Below are 16834 nucleotides of genomic sequence, written 5' to 3'. Positions count from 1 at the left end.
AGCATGATACCATGGTCCACAGTATCAAAAGCCGCTGAGAGGTCCAAAAGTACAAGGACAGAGGAATAACCCCTGTCCCGGGCCCTCCAGAGATCATTTACCAACGTGACCAATGCCGTTTCCGTGCTGTGTCCCGGCCTGAAGCCCGACTGGTATGGGTCTAGATAATCTGTTTCATCCAGGTGGCGAGGGAACTGCCACGCAACCACACTCTCAACAACCTTCGCCGCAAAGCGAAGGTTGGAGACCGGGCGATAGTTGGCCAGCTCATCTGGGTCCAGGGAAGGCTTCTTGAGGAGGGGCCTCACCACGGCCTCCTTTAAGGCCGCCGGGAAGACACCCTCCTGCAAAGAAGCGTTGACAATTCCCTGGAACCAGGCTCGTGTCCCCTCCCGAGCTGCCAGTATACCAAATGTATGTCATCACTCAAGAAAGCATATATGGATAAAAAGGTGGGAAGGAGGTACAGTACATTTTTCTTTAACCTACATTGTAATATCTTGTTTGATCATTTTCGAATCAGAATGTCTTGTGTAACAAGTTGCAGGACAGTAGAGGTCTGTGTGTATGTATGTAAAACGCATGTTAAAAGGGGACAGGGCTTTGATTGCATCTTGACATTTTAATTTCCTCCCTGCAGACGCCATCGTGAAATAGCTTAAATAAAGCTGTTGGCAGACTACTAAATTGCTAGGCCCTCACAGGAGATTAAGCCAGCGACTTTATAATCCTAATCTATTACGTTGCCATTTTCCTTTTTAATATTCATTACCTGCAGATATGCAGATCGCAGTAACATTCCTGCTTGGTTTATTGTAAATTGTCACTTAGAGATCACCAAATCAGGAAAAATGGATTAAAAATGAACAATCCCAAAGGGGGGGGGGTGTAGCAATAGATTAAGCATACGTTTCATTAAAGGAGAAACAAAAATATACAGTATGTTGCTACAGCTGGAAGACAATGGCTGATTGTTTGCCAGGCTGGTCTGCTGCCAGATGCCAATTGTTAATAGGCCCTGCTGTCGCCATTCTTTTAACCTGTTTTAACCTGTCAATGGGTCTTGGACAACCTTTTTATTATAAAAGTTGCTTTCAACAAGTCCTCTCGGATAGTTCTTTCATCAGAAAACCGATTCTTCCAAGGGAGGATGCATGGATACTCTGAGTACCTCAACACTTGTGATTGGTTAAATTAAATCAGCGTATAAGTAGTCCTCAAACTTGTGACTATCACAGTTATGATAGTGCTGAAAAAGTGACTTACGACTGATCCTCACGCTTACAGCCACGACAGCATCACCTTGGTCACCTGACTGCAAACCAGGTTCTTGGCAACTGGCTTGCATTTTACCATGATATCAGCTTCCTGTGATGGCCATTTGTGACCTTCCCAGTTGGCTTTGGACCAACACAGTCAATGGGTAAGCCAGTAGGGAAGGTCACAAGAAACAGTCATGTGATGTCTCACTTAACAACCGTGGCAGAAAAGGTTATACAATTGGGTGCAATCACGTGATTGATTGCTTAGTGATGAATTTTCCTGTCCCAACTGTGGTCATACGTTGAAGACAACTTGTAGCACTTTTCTGTTTTTATCATTTTCCTAGGGACGCTTTATAACTTCTGCACCTTAGGAGCACAGGGGTCTTCAAACTTGGCCCTTTTATGACTTGTGGACTTCAACTCCCAGAATTCCTCAACCAGCATTGAAGTCTGGGCATTGAAGTCCACAAGTCCTAAAAGGGCCAAGTTTGAAGACCCCTGGTTTAAACCATGTACTAGGAGCAGAGACACCCAAGTTCTAGCCCTGCCTGAAGCACGGAAACGATTGGGTGACAAAATTGTTGCCCAGAATACTAGAAGTAAGTAACAACTGACTCCAAGGGATCAAAACAACAACAACAACAACAACAAACAGCTTTAGAATAAAGAGTTTAAAAAGAGCTAAAGGAATAAGTCTTAACACAATCGGGAGTACATGGGAAATGACTGCAGCCGTAGAGGTGACTGTAAAAACGTACTGGAGTAAATACAGCGGAGGTGTGGGCGGAGGGGACCCACCGCCAGGAGAGGAAGACGGGCAAAGGGTCCCTCGATCCGCGGAGTTAAGCGATCGACAGCCGAGGATGGATCCGATGCAAAAGCACATTCACAAACGGCACACAACAAAAAAAAACCCCTCCCGCCCCAGGTTTTTAAAGGCAGGTGGGGTGATAACGGGGGAAGATGCAGCTCGCGCATCAAGGCATCAAAAGGGCAGCCCAGGCAGAGCGGGTCGGCTTTCCTTTCTGGCGCGGGGGAAGAGGAGGAGGAGGAGGAGGAAGAAGAAGAAGAAGGAAGGTGCCTCTCGCTTCCTTACCGCTGGCCCAGGTGCAACTCTCCTTGATCGCCTTGTATTTGCTCCCCGACGCTTCCTTCTGCAGCTTCCTCAGGATTTCTTCCATCTTGCCTGCTTTTTCCCGCGGCGCCCAAAGGGGAAGGGACGTCTCCGGGCCGGGGGTGCGGCGAGAGAACCGGCGCTCAAGCGCTACATCGGGGCTGCGCGCAGCATCTTAGCGGCAGCTGCTGATGAATCATGCTAAGCTCCGGGATGGGGACACGTCACTCGGCGCGGCTCCTGCCCCTCCTCGCCCGGCAGAGGGCAGGCAGTGACGGCAGCTCCCTGCGGTTGGCGGCCCAGACCTCCAGCCACAGCGCCACCAGCGGGAGGGCGGGGCGGACAGGTCGCCGAGGGGGCAGGACGGGGGAGCCGGCGCCTGCTTTGCTTACGTGGGAACCCAGCCGTTCAGTTTTCTTTAGCAAACCATGGTTTACGGTGCTGGGTGGATCAGACTTGCTGTATTCCTCTCTAATGCAGACATCATTTCCCCTAATGTGAACAGCGTAATGGTGAATTGCTGTCGGCTCAGAATAAAAGGAGCATCACGGACCTAAAATACTGCAGCAAAAAAAAAACCCTTTCTCTCATTCTGGCAATGCAATGGTGGGTTATTCCCAGGGGGCAAATAGAAGGTATGCCTAGGAACATACTTGGCGCTAAAGGGAGAGAACCAACAGAAATAGATCATAATCTAAAATTATCCTGTTATAATAGGAAAGCTTGCCAAACTCTGCAACGGGTAGTTTTAAGCGATTGTTTAATTGGGGAGGCCCAGTTGATTGGCGATAGACCCATTTGTTGAATAAACAGGTTTTTGAAAGTGGAAGAGAGGAATAGAAATAGAAGGAGGTTAAAACAGGGCCATGCAATAAAAAAAGAATCCTATTGTATGATTGTCACCTCATACCCTGAACCATAATATGGAAAGGTTGGATGAGTATTTAAGAGTTAATTCGTTGCCCAGTGTAGGAATGTGCATAGAATATTACCTAGAACCACACAGAATCATAGAATGTAACTACAAAGACCCAGTTCTTCTAGTTGTGTTCTCCAACTGCTCCCCATACATTCTCAGTATTCAATGAGATGTTTTTCCTCAGATGAAACAAGACAATTTTTAGACGTTTATAGTGTAGGGAAAGTAAATAGGAGGAAAAATATTGGTCTGATTCATATATCTCACTATTTTGGCTTAATGAGCTTTTCATACCCAGTGTTGGCCTTTTTGTAAATCATGCAGTTGAGCAAATCCAGCCATCTGTGATTTCTTCAAAGGGGAGGGAGCATCCAGGCCCTACATCTGCTTCTGCTTCCGTGGAACTACTGAAATATGGTGAATAAATCTTTGTTTATTGGGAGAGATTTGCTGATGATCAGTACTCAACACAGTGCATACAATCTCCAAATTTAATCAGACGTACACTGAAGTCTACCAAGCAGACATTAAGCATGCAAGAATATGAGGCTTCCTGAAGAATTGGGGGGGGGGCACAGTCTACTAGCAAAGCTGAGCTGGATATTCTGGGCTAATATGATTATTGGCTCATTATTAAAACAGATAAGAATTTTTTTTACTGTGTGTCACAGTGTTTGGCCATTCTAATCCACCACTGAGGGAATGGTTCTAACTGTGATTTTTGCTGCAACCCTTTAGCAATATACAGGTACTGTATCCCATACTTAAAAAGACAGAATGAGAGTTACTGAATTTCTGAATAGATATGTACAGCTTTGTGTTTTTAATAGCTGAAACAAATTGACAGCAGTTGGTCTGAAGCAGCCTAATTTCATGGGTCCATTTTAGCATTGCCACCTTCAAAACTCTATTCTGCCCATCTGAATGGTTTATTTGATAATTCCATGCTACTGAGCAACAGGATAAACAACAGTTCTCCATATTAGATATACATATACTCACAACAATATCTACTAACATTTTATATAAAATATAAATAAGCTTACAAGAATCAAACCAAAGAGCTGGCCTTTGGGTAGCTTGAAGCTGGATATCCTAAATATTATTGTAATTATGAAATTATGTTCATAATGTACTGCGCAACATGAGAAACAATAGTTTTCCATATTAGATATGCATACACTCACAATAATACTAACATTTTATATAAAATATCATAACCATACAAGAATCAAACTGAAGAAATGGCCTTTGGGTAGCTAAGAAGCTGGATATCCTAAATATAGTTTGAAGATCAAGTAATCAGAGATACCTCAAAATTGGCACTTTTCCTTCCTTCATTAATAAATTATTTATTCTCCATTCATTTTCAAAGTCTTGTGTATGTTTCCACTGACTTCAATAAGGCTCATCCCAAATAAATGTATTCAAGCCAAGCCCTTAAAAAGGCAATAAGATTATGATGTCCATTACTATTTCTTGAGGTAACTAATTCCTTCATTTGATTGTGTGCTGTATAAAAAGTACAGTTTCTGAACTGAGCCTCCCATTGATTTATTTAAATTGATTTAAATGATAAATATGTGCTATTTATGAAGTCCTGCACAAAAATAGCCAGATGAAATATTAAATTTCACAGTGGTTGCATTTACAGTATTGCCCACAATAGCATCATACATTCAGATAGATTAAAAAGGCCATTGGGTCAACCCTTCGGTTCAGCACAGGAATTAAATTAATGCATCCCAGACAGATGGCGATCCAGCTTCTCCTTGAATACTTCTACTGAAAACAAGCTCTGAAAACGAATGAAAAGCTCTCTGGAGTAATTGCTTCCATTGTCAAATTGCTCTTATTGTTAGGATTGCCCCCACTAACATTCCATCAGAATCTGTTTTCCTGTAACTTAAGTCCATTGTTCTGTCTCCTGCAATCTGGAATGAGAGAGAACAATCTTGACCTTCTTCTATGTGATATACTTCTGGTTGCTTGGACCGTAATATTTGATATTATAATAATAATAATAATAATAATAATAATAATAATAATAATAATAATAGTAGTAGTAGTAGTAGTAGTAGTAGTAGTAGTAGTAGTAGTAGTAGTAGTAGTAGTAGTAGAAGAAAAGTTGGAAGGGACCTTGGAGGTCATCTAGTCCAACCCCCTGCTCAGGCAGGAAATCCTATATCATTTCAGACAAATGGTTGTCCAGTCTCTTCTTAAAAACTTCCAGTGTTGGAGCATTCACCTCTTCTGGAGGCAGGTTGGTCCAGTTTGATAATTCAAATTCAAAACAAATTTGATAATATTAAATACTACTTAGAGCCAGTTTGATCAAATGGTTATGGCACCAGGCTAGAAATCAGGAGTCTGTGAGTTCTAATCCCACCTTAGCCGTGAAAAACCAGCTGGGTGACTTTGGATCAGCCACTTCCCTCTCTTAGCCCAACTCACATCACAGAGTGTTTGATGTTTTGGAGTAAATAGGAAGAGTAAGGCGTATTAGGTATGTTTGCCACATTGAGTTATTTATTTAAAAAATAATAAAAGCAAGATATAAAATAAATATCTCTTAGTCATCTTTTCTTAAAATAAATTATCCCCGTAGATCTTTGAGCAACTCTATTGCCTTTCTGTATACTTATTCCAATTTCTCTGAATAAAAGGGACTATTGGTCACAGCACTCAAGGTGGAGCTGAACCAAAGCAGATTCAAGTGGAATGATTATTTCTCATGATTTGGAAATTATATTTCTGTTGATGTGGCCCAAAATTTCATTATCTTCTTTGCAGTCATATCGTCCTATGGCTCATATGCCCTTTGTTATAATTTAAATCTGTTTTACTTTTGCGAATAATCAAATGTCTGCAAGAACATTCTCCAAACCTCTGAGCATCTACACATCTTAGATGCAACCCATATAATTTGGATAAATGCTTCCTATCATGTTTCAATAAATAATTTTAATGACTCAGTCGTTTATAATTGTGATTCTGAAAAGGAAAACAACCGGAAAAAATACGTCTGTTCCAACTTCATTTATTTAGGACATGTGCATTCTCTAAGGTGTTTCTCTCTCAAGAAGTACTTTACCAAACAGCAGGGATAAACCCTTTTCACAACTGGTAAGAATATTCCTCAGGTGTACCTCCTAAAATAATTCGGCATTTAACCCCCCCACCTTTCCCTCATATTTGTATCTTCTGCCCTCTAGTGGGTAAACATTGATATTTATTCAATTTCTTAGCAATGTAGACATAGGATAATAGTGAAGATGCAATTAGTGTAATTAGATAAAAAGACAAATTACTATATAAAAGCTAGTCAGTTATATTGAAAAGGAATAAATCATGCAATACATCTGGAAAAAAAAACCACCTCACCAAGAAAATTGCAGAGACTTGTCCAGGAATTCTCCAACCGTCAGACATGATTGAATCGGGGAGGGGGGGATAACGAAAGGCAATAAGGAAATGAAGCTAAGTGGGTGCAGTCATACAGGTGAGAAGCCAAAGACTCTATTCCTCTTCTGCATGTAACAGGGAAACCCAAAAGATTGCTACCCATTGAAGTCTCCTCTTCCTCATGCAGCACCAGAGATTTGCCAGGAAGCATCACAAATAACTTTGACATTGGTGGAGACATTTACTGCACTTCCTTGATTGCCCAGCCCAATGTTTTTAAACTTTGGATATCTTCCAGATGTTTGTTTTTTAAGGAATATTTTTGTTTGCCAGGATAGAAGGGGAAAATCTAACTGAAGGCAGACCTGTGTAAATTCAAGAATGTCCCATTATGATTATCTGATTAGCATGGACATGATATAGCACAGTGATGGTGAACCTTTTAGAGACCGAGTGCCCAAACTGCAACCCAAAACCCACTTATTTATTGCCGGGTGCCAGGTGGGTGTGGCTCACTGGGTGGGCGTGGCTGTGGTGGTCATGGCAGATTGGGTGGGTGTGGACAAGGTGGGCGTGATCACCTCGATGTTGCTCATGGGGAGGGACGCCTGTGGAGGCCGGGTAGGGTTGGGGGAGATCCAGGGGGTCTCTGGCAAGTGGGGCGGTGGGCAGGAGGCTCGTCCTGCTGGGTGAGACGAGGCAAGGCGAGGCAGGGCGGGGGTGCCATTGTCACAGGTCAAGGTGAGGCCAGGGTGGCTGCTGCTTGACATCATGGCCCCTGCACACAGAGGCCAGCGAGCGCATGAGTGTTGGGATGCATCTGGCCATGTGGGGCCTCAGCGAGTTAGTGGGCGGCTGGTTGAAGAGGGATGGTTGCCATCTTCGGAGCATGGTGCACGTGCCCACAGAGAGGGCTCTGAGTGCCGCCTCTGGCATGCGTGCCATAGGTTCGCCACCACTGATATAGCACATGTCTTTCAATAGAAATAAGTTGCATGGATTCTGCCACTTGTGTAACAATGGCAGGAGGTGGAAGGGGTGTTATACACCATAACCTTAAAGTGATGTGAAACTGATGGGGCTGCAATTCTTGAATATCTGGATGATACAATAGGTGAAGCTCGTTCTACACTAATCCACCTGGCTGTCTCCTACAGCTGTAAGCTTGGTGGAAGAAAGATGAGAACCTCAAATAGGAGTGTGTTGGAGAAGGTTATATAGTAATTACAGTTCTTGGCTGGAACATGACAAAGCACTGATTTATTTATGGGTTTTATTTAAAACGTTTATACAGCCACCCATCTTAAAACAACTCTGGGAGGCTTAAAACAACAAAAATAAAACGAAGAGAACTGGTGCCACAGCCAGACTTCTCTAATGTACCTGGATTCTTATCCCACCCTGGCCTCACCCAATCCCCACGCCTGTGGGAAGAGGCGTGGGGATTTAAGTCCTCTCTAGAAAGATTGAAGGATGGGGGCCTGTTGAATCTCAGAAGGAGGCTACAGTGGAAAAGCCACATTTCTGAAGCCCACAAGATGGATATATATTTTAGGAAAGAGACCGGAAGCATGCCCACCCTATCCTCCCTGATGGGATGACAGATCTACTCAGGTAGAGGTAGTCCTGCAGATAATCTGGTCTCTGTAGTAACCAGCACCTTGAATTGCACCCAGAAAACTGGGAGACAGCGTATGCAAGAGGCTGTAAAATGGGCAAACCTAGGGACTCCCAATACTGGGTGTGTCTCTGCATTCTAGACCGGTTGTAACTTCTGGGGAAGCACCGGGTAAAGTCCATTGCAGTTATCCATATCTCCACGTTCTTCCAATTACAGCCTACAATGTGATACAATTTGGTTTTGTTCCCATAGTCTTTAGAGTTCAAACTGGAACAGCTCTGAGTTTTATGGATAGAATAATCATGAGTCACAAATGCTTTAAAGGTGGAGCTAATTTGACTAAATGGTTGGAGCATTTATTAAAATCAGGATCACATTCAGGATAACCTATTAGAATATTTAATCGGTTGCAAGCTGCTGACTGGCTAAAAATATTGGTCAGATTCCTCAAACATAGTCACACCCATTTAATCACACTGAATCACAAAGGGTGTGTAGGAAAGATTCAGGTTGATTCCATTTCAAAGGTCTCCCATTCATTTAGAAGAGAATCATATCAAGCAATTATGATTAAAAAAAAGCCACTGGTTCTTGTTCCCTAAACTACTTAGAGCTACCACATCTCAAATGCAAAAAATCTGGGTGACCCTTAGAAGGCAGAAATAAAGATACAGAAAACTCTTATTTTTTGCTGATGAGATCTGGCTGGCTTAAAATTCTTTGTATGAAAAACAGAGTACAGCCTTTTAATTCTAACTCCCACCCGAGCCCTGTGCCTTACTCTCCCCTTGGTTGCTTTTAGGACTTTTTTTTTTTTTGATGTTGAAGATGAATTGTGAACAGAATAAAAGGCTTAGTCTGATTGGAGCAACTAGATGGCAAAGGATTAAAGTGAGTGGGAGGTTTCCGTGCTCTTTTCCATATCCTGATTTTATTTTCAATCATCCCTCACCTTGACATTATATGAGCATGACTATATGAATGGATAAAGTAGTCACATCCATTTCTGTCAGATTTAATTTAACCCATTAACAGAAAAAAAGGCTTTTACTGATCATCGCATTTTTAACACAGAGCACTACAAATTTAGATGTGTACATTAATGCATAGTATAGTGTAGTGTAGTGTAGTGTAGTGTAGTGTAGTGTAGTGTAGTGTAGTGTAGTGTAGTGTAGTATAGTATAGTATAGTATAGTATAGTATAGTATAGTATAGTATAGTATAGTATAGTATAGTATAATACAGGGATGGCAAACCTTTTAGAGACCGAGTGCCCAAACCGCAACCCCAAACCCACTTGTTTATTGCAAAGTGCCAGGGCCGCATCAGCATTGTGGTGCCCTTAGGGAGGTGAGCGTGGGCATGGTCCACTGGGTGGGCATGGCCGACTGAGTGGGCGTGGCTGGAGTGGGCGGGGCTGCCTTGATGTTGCTCATGGGGGGGACTCCTGTGGGGCTGGGCAGGATTGGGGGAGATCCAGGGAGTTTCTGGTGGGTGGGGCAGTGGTCAGGAGGCTCGTCCTGCGGGGTGAGGCAGGGGTGCCATTGCTGCAGGGCAAGGTGAGGCAGGGGCAGCTGCTGCCTGACACAATCAGCCCTCACACACAGAGGCCAGTGAGCTCATGGGGGCGTGCTCTACCACCTCTACTCAAGCTTGCTAGCCAGCTGCTTCGCCTCCTTTGTGCTGGGTGGGGCCGCCACTCCGGGCGCCAGCAGTGGCCTAATGGACCTGCTTGAGCTGGCGGTGGCGGCAGGTGTGCCCACAGAGAGGGTTCTGAGTGCTGTCTCTGGCACGCATGCCATAGGTTCACCATCACTGGTATAATATATTGCATTTATGAAGAAAAAAGGAAATATGTAAAATAAGAATAAGCGTAATATAAATAATATGATTTTTTTAAGCAAACCCTAGAACAAAGAAAGGTAAATTGTTTCTGACTATGCAAAACTAAAAGGAAGCTCCTAGGGCAGAGGTCCCCAACCTTTTGGGCACCAGGGACCAGTTCCGTGAGAAAGGTTTTTCCATAGACCGAAGGGGGTGTGGTTTTGTGTGGTGTCTGCATCCCACGGATGGGGCTTTGCTTGTTTGTGCGGACCGGTTTCTGGCATGCCACGGCCCAGTACTGGTCCACGAACTGGGGGTTGGGGACCCCTGTCCTAGGGGCACAGTAAGGGGAGAGGGAGGAGGAGCCATGGTGGTGCAGTGGTTAGAATGCAGTATTGCAGGCTAAATCTACTCACTGCCAGGAGTTTGTTCCTGACCAGCTCAAAGTTGACTCAGCCTTCCATCCTTCCGAGGTTGGTAAAATGAGGACCCAGATTGTTCGGGGCAATATGCTGACTCTGTATACAGCTTAGAGAGGTCTGTAAAGCATTGTGAAGCGGTATATAAGTCTAAATGCCATCGTTTTGTTGGGTTTCTACATTGCGTAGCTCTTATACTGAGATTTTAGGGTGGTCTACTAGCCTGGCTCAATGGCTGGCTCAGTAGCTTTACCAGGACTAAACCTGGTAGTTATAGGGTGTGTTGGGATAAAGTTGTTTAGAGATCATGTGAGTGAATAATAAGCTAGTGAGTGCTTGTGTGGTTGCTGATGGGAGGAGTGTGGGAATGTGGAAACATGATGGTGAATGGATAAGTTAAATGGGGCTGGCATATTGGGAATGATGGCATGATTCCAGTTGTGACAGATCAAGAGAGATAAAGCAAATGCTGTTGGGTGTGCCATTCCAGGAAAGGAAGTCTGAGGATTTATTATTGATCCTCTGCTTCCATCTTGGCAGCCCCACTCCTGAATCCTGATGGTTGGATTGTTGGTAAGCTTGGCCTTAAGGTGATGCTGTTCAGCCACAGATCAGTTGTAGTAAGACCATCTTCATTCACAACACGCTGAGTGGGTGGACCTGGCAGCTACAGTATTACCGAGCCCCAAGTAGGCAAACTCAGTAAGGTTACAGGGTTGGAGGTATCAACAAGATTTATGATTTATTTTCTGTGACCATGGCTGCTTGTTTCTGACAATTGCTTGATTTTGTATTTGAAGTATATTGTATTTGTATAAATAAAACTAATAATTTTCTTTGCTCTATTTTAGGTGGATCTGTATTCAGTCTCTCCAATAGCATTTTACGGATTGATTTTGAAGATGCTGTTTATGATTTTTATCAGTGCTTATTTCATCCACCCAAATCTGGTTTTGGATGTGACTACCTAAAGTTAAAACAAAGTTCTTTTTTCTTATTTTTAATCAAGTTTAATTTTCAATTTATAAATTAGGCTCTTGGTTTCAACTCCTTAAAAGGAGGAGCGTTTTTTAAAGCTACAAGGGCACAAGGTGGCAGTAGAGTTCATATAATTAATTAATTAATGTTAATGTACTGGCAAGTCAGCCACAGGAAGTAAGAGTCCTGTTGTTTTCATACAGCAGGGCTGTGGGGAAGAAGTGAGCAAGAGTATTTTCTAAGATAGTGGTAGTGAATGTCAGCCCTACAAGGCAGACCAGACCAAGAAATAGACACCATGTAGGCCTAAAACTACTTTTATTAAGATTAGCTATACAGTAACAGAAACGTGCAAGTCGGAATGTGATCGTCTTCCTTCCTTTTTTATATTCATGTGAATTTGGAGGTGCCTGTCCAACCTATTTTCTTAACCCTCCCTCATGTGGACTTCTGCAGTCTTTATCTCTGTCATTGCCTTGGCGATGGATCTTCCCCATCTTCATCAAGGTCATCTTTACTGAAGGAACAACCTAACAGTTGGGCGAAGGCCGGAAGATCAGGCAGGGCTGAGACTGCCTCATCTTTCAGTCTGGAAGCTCAGCCCTGTCCCTGCAGAAATTATACATATTTCTCATTTGTTTTGTTTAGAGAAACAAGTACGTAGATCCCTAATGTAGAACTGTTGTGTAATTCAGGTATCTGGTGAATCACCTCTGACTCTCAAAAACCTCAGACTAATCCAAACACTGGGAGAGTAACCATCTGAGTAAACATGCTGTCAGCCTAGCAAGATAGAACTAATAGCAGCTGCATCTTCTCCATAGGCAAGACAGGGGAGAGAGGTATCCATGTCTCCTGGCACCCTATGGAAAGTTGAAATAGCCTTGTGGAAGTGGCATATGGTGTGACATCAGATACATTATCACCAAGTCAAATAACGCCATCCCTGGTGACGCGCCTCAGGGGATCGTGCTATTGTCTCTCCATAGGTGCTTGGAGCAGTTGGTTAGTATATGAACTCAATTATTAATTTGTCCATCTGGAAATGAAAATTTCAAAAGAATGGGACATTTGTGGAGAAAAGCAGCAGGAGGATTTCTTCAACAATATCTCAAAAGACATGTCTTTAATGGTGATAAGAAGATTGCAAGTGAGATCACTGTTGTTATTTCCTTCAGAATTTAATGGGGCTAACTGACAGGTTTTGCCTTTCCCTAAATTGAATTTCATGCAAATAACCCCCCTTTTGGTTATAAAAGCTGCTCCATGAAGACATCAGTTCTCATATATTATAGTACTGTAATTGCATTCCTAAAAACGCTTATGCTGTGCAGTATGTTTAACAAAGTGTGGAAAAATAAAATTAGAGGTAGACAATTCAAGAATAAAAACACATTCATAACCAAAATATTTTAAAAATATTATTAAACACAATAAATAAGTTTAACAAAGCAGTTACAAAGTTCATTCAGAAGGCTCAGCTATTTTTCTTCTATACTGCCAACGTCTGCTCTTTTATTGTGAGAAAATTGCCCCTTATCTCTTCTTCATCAGATCTTAACCAAAACACTTAATGGATGTTCCATCTCTTTCAGATTTTTTTATGTCTGGTTGTAATAGACTTTGTGGCATCTTTGCTACACCCTGCTAAATAAAGCTTGCTTTTATTTTCTCACAATTTCTTCTGATTGCCCATAACATCACATCATTTAGACTAGCAGCATGCACAATGTCATGGCTCCTGTTTTTTTTTCTTTTAATAAGCTTGAGAATTTGAAGCTTCCTCAGTCAATAAAGTTTCTATCTTCTTTGGCACTTTCTTCTCAATTACTCTGTTCATTTTTTGTTTTTGGAGGAAAAGTACACTTAAGCAGTAAATCAAGTGGGCTATAACAAAGCAGCAAGCCCTCGTGTTCAATTGGGTGGTGCTCACTGTGTTCAACTGCTATTTTGTGTTTATGCAAAACTGAAACTCAGGAAAACGATGCATCAGCAAACACACTTTCTGCTATACAGTCATTGTTTTGTTTTTGCTTCAGATTTGGTGCCTGGCTTTCTTTGAAAATCTGCTTTGTTTTTATGTGAAGCAGAATATGGGTCCAGATAGTTTTTGGGATAGAATATAAAAAAACGACACTGGATATTTATAAAATCCATTAAAAATATTTTTTTAACATCATGAAAATATATTGCCTAGATGATTATCAGTTTCGTTAATAAAAATGTTGATCTATTTGCATCTTATGGTAACTTAAATTAACTGCTAAAAGAACTGCTCCTTTAATGTTTTGAACAGGAAGCATTTGTTCCTGTTGCTTATTTCAGTATTTATCACAAATTCTAATCCAGTGGTGGCGAACCTATGGCACGCGTGCCAGAGGCGGCACTCGGAGCCCTATCTGTGGGCACATGTGCCGTTGCCCCAGCCTTGCCTCCCCCCGTAACCCCCTCCTCACAGCAGCCCCCCTGGGGGAGAGTCACCCCCGAATGTGGCCCACGCAGAGCAGCGTAGCTAAGGACATGGCAACCAGGCAGTGTAGACAAGACTCTGCCCTCATGCCCCATCGCGCACAGTTGTTGCTGCAGGGCGCGGGCAGAGGGCGTGGCCGCCATGGCGCTGCTGGGCTGCCTAGGCGATCTGTGGCAGGCCCTGGAGGCGGTGAGTGGCCCTGCGGGCAGGCGGGGCAGGGGGTGGAGTGGGGGCAGGGCCAGTTTTGAGGCACTTGGTCTCTAAAAGGTTTGCCATCACTGTTCTAACCTATTCTATTGAAGCTTTGTTTCAAACAGAATTTGGTTCAATCTTGACAAGACTGAGTTGCTCTGGTAACTTCCCCCCTCCCCAAATACTGTAAATGTTTCCACCATCTGTCTTGAATATGGCTGCTCCAACTCATTCAAGACTTGTGTGCAACTTGGGGGTCCTCCTGAACTCAGTTATTGCTGAATCTATTGGCCTTTATACAAGGTACATCTTGTGCTCCAAATGTGCCCTTTCCTTGACCAGGAGGCCCTGCAGATAGTCACTCATAGTATGGTAACCTCACTACTGGACTACTGCAATGTGCTTTACATGAGGTTGCCTTGAAGAACATCTGAAAGCTGCAGCCGATTCAAAATACACCAGTGCAAAGAATAATGGACACTTCTCATTGTGCCCATGTGTTACACTGCTACATGAGCTGCATTGACTACCAGCTGGCATCTAGGTGCATTGCAAGATGCTGATTGTTACCTTTAAAGGCTTTCATGGCATAGGACTTTATTATCTGAGGGACCCCTTTTTCTGATTTGGGCAAAATAGATGTACTCTAAGTCCCTTTTATTAAATGTTGCCATCTTGTGGGACCTAGGAAGTGTGCCTTCTCTGTGGCAGCCCCTATACTATATTTTCCTTAACATTTCTTCTCAGTTTTCTGAATATCTTATCCATTCCAAATTGTGCAAATGCAAATTTAATTTGCAAGTTGTATGCATATTGCTGGAATTTTCCGTGGTGCATACTTTATGCCCACCTTGCCTCACCTATATCTGGAAAGCATTCCCTCAGAGGTACAAAGGGCACTCACTCTCCTGGGATTCTGAAATGGTCTTAAAACCTGGCTTTCAGCCCAGGCCACACTATACAGTATTTGGGGGCACTGTGTCACTTTATGTTTTGAAGGCTCTTTTTAGTTTGGGCTGTTTAAATCTTCTAATTGTATTAACTTGGTATTAAATTTTATGTGCTGCCCAAAATCTGTTGGAGTGGGCAGCTAGAATAAATGTAATAAAATGAAATGAAATAATCAAACTACACTATTTCTCAAGAAGAACGCTCATTCTTTATTTTACAAAAAATGTCACTAGTGTGAGATTATTAATTTCCTATTAACCCTCATATGTCCTGACACTACAGGACAATATAAGTTGAATTATTAAAACTGTGTTTCCCTATAATCACAAATATATTTCCTAAATTTCACGCCATGCCTTCACAATCCTACCCTTGCAGATTTCTTTTACCCATTTGATTTCTTCATAGTCATCAAACTCTCCTGGGACCAAGTAGGACTGGTAAAGAGCATCAAAATTGGAATAATTAATCTTGACTTAACAATTCCTTTGTTTCAGTGGATAAAACACTCGTGGCATATCATACTGGGAGATTTGCTGTGATTACCAGTTTTCCAGAATCACTTCAAAGCCTTGAATCTACATTGATTTCATTTTGGCTATCCAAGAGATTGCCTGTCTCATTATGAACTAGCCTAATTGCTACTTAAAGAGAGGCCCTTTTAAGGACATACTCATTGCAAAGACCCAATTTCTCAACAAACACATTTCAGAGGAGTTATGTCTTCTGGCCTGATACTTAAAAAGCAAGACAGTCTGTACTAATTATCAAAGGTGCAAATCAGAAACAGCAACCACAGAACAAAATTTCTATACCATTCCACATGTTCCTCACTTAGAGATGGGTCTTAGGAACAAATGTTAAGTAGCCATGAGATATGCAAAACTGGTAAAATCTGCTGGGGCAAGAATTTGTTCTTCTCCAGACTAATTTTTCTCTGTTGAGTCATTGATTTGAAGACCTGTTCAGTTTCACTCACAGTTGTAACAGAGTAACTGACATGCTATGACAAGGTGAGCATAATGTATGTACCATGGAAAATTCCAGCAATATGCATACAACTTGCAGATTAAATTTGCATTTGCACAATTTGGAATGGATAGATATTCAGAAAATCAAGAAGAAATGTTAAGAAAAATATATTCTAGCATATAGGCTCTAACACATGCTGAAATCATCTATATATTGCTTGGGAAAGCTAATGGACAGACATAGTTCTTAGTGCCACTAGATCCAATCTGACTTGTTATTGTTTTAATTAAAAATAGTGGAAAATTGGTATGCTGTATCATCTTGCAGTTTCATCTTTATTTTAAAAAAAGCCTGTGGTCTTCAAATGAATACAATAAACTTTCTTATAAAATATAAATGGGGGGGGGAAATAATCTAAAGCTTTAAAGAATCCCATATGCTCAGAAAATTAAGTAAGCAGGGCACTCCTGTTAAGAGAAGAGAAGAGAATTAGATTGTGATAAATCCAGGGCTTTTTTTCTGCCGGAACGCGGCGGAACGGCGTTCCGGCACCTTTTTCCGGGCCGGCCGCACCGGAAATAGCCCCTCCCAAACCGGAAATAGCCCCTCCCAAATTTTACTTGCATATTTTTTCTAAAGGGGCGGGCCTAGGGTTTGATGGGGGCGTGGCCAGGTTTGAGTTCCGCCACCTTTTCGCTGAGAAA

General features: G+C 42.3%; 1 protein-coding gene across 1 annotated transcript in view; it reads right to left on the bottom strand.

Moving 5' to 3' along the window:
- The window catches only part of ARFGEF3 (ARFGEF family member 3), a 69553-nt gene extending 66976 nt beyond the window's left edge, over positions 1–2577 (bottom strand). The window contains exon 1 of the mRNA XM_015823728.1: positions 2362–2577. Within this exon, the coding sequence (XP_015679214.1) occupies positions 2362–2446 (85 nt within the window). The 5' untranslated portion in view covers positions 2447–2577. The remainder of the gene's footprint in view (positions 1–2361) is intronic.
- Positions 2578–16834: the final 14257 nt, after the last annotated feature.

Source organism: Protobothrops mucrosquamatus, unplaced genomic scaffold (assembly GCF_001527695.2).
Source record: "Protobothrops mucrosquamatus isolate PMUCROS unplaced genomic scaffold, P.Mucros_1.0 scaffold1969, whole genome shotgun sequence".
Lineage (NCBI taxonomy): Eukaryota > Metazoa > Chordata > Lepidosauria > Squamata > Viperidae > Protobothrops > Protobothrops mucrosquamatus.
This window is presented reverse-complemented; position numbering and strand designations above follow the sequence as displayed.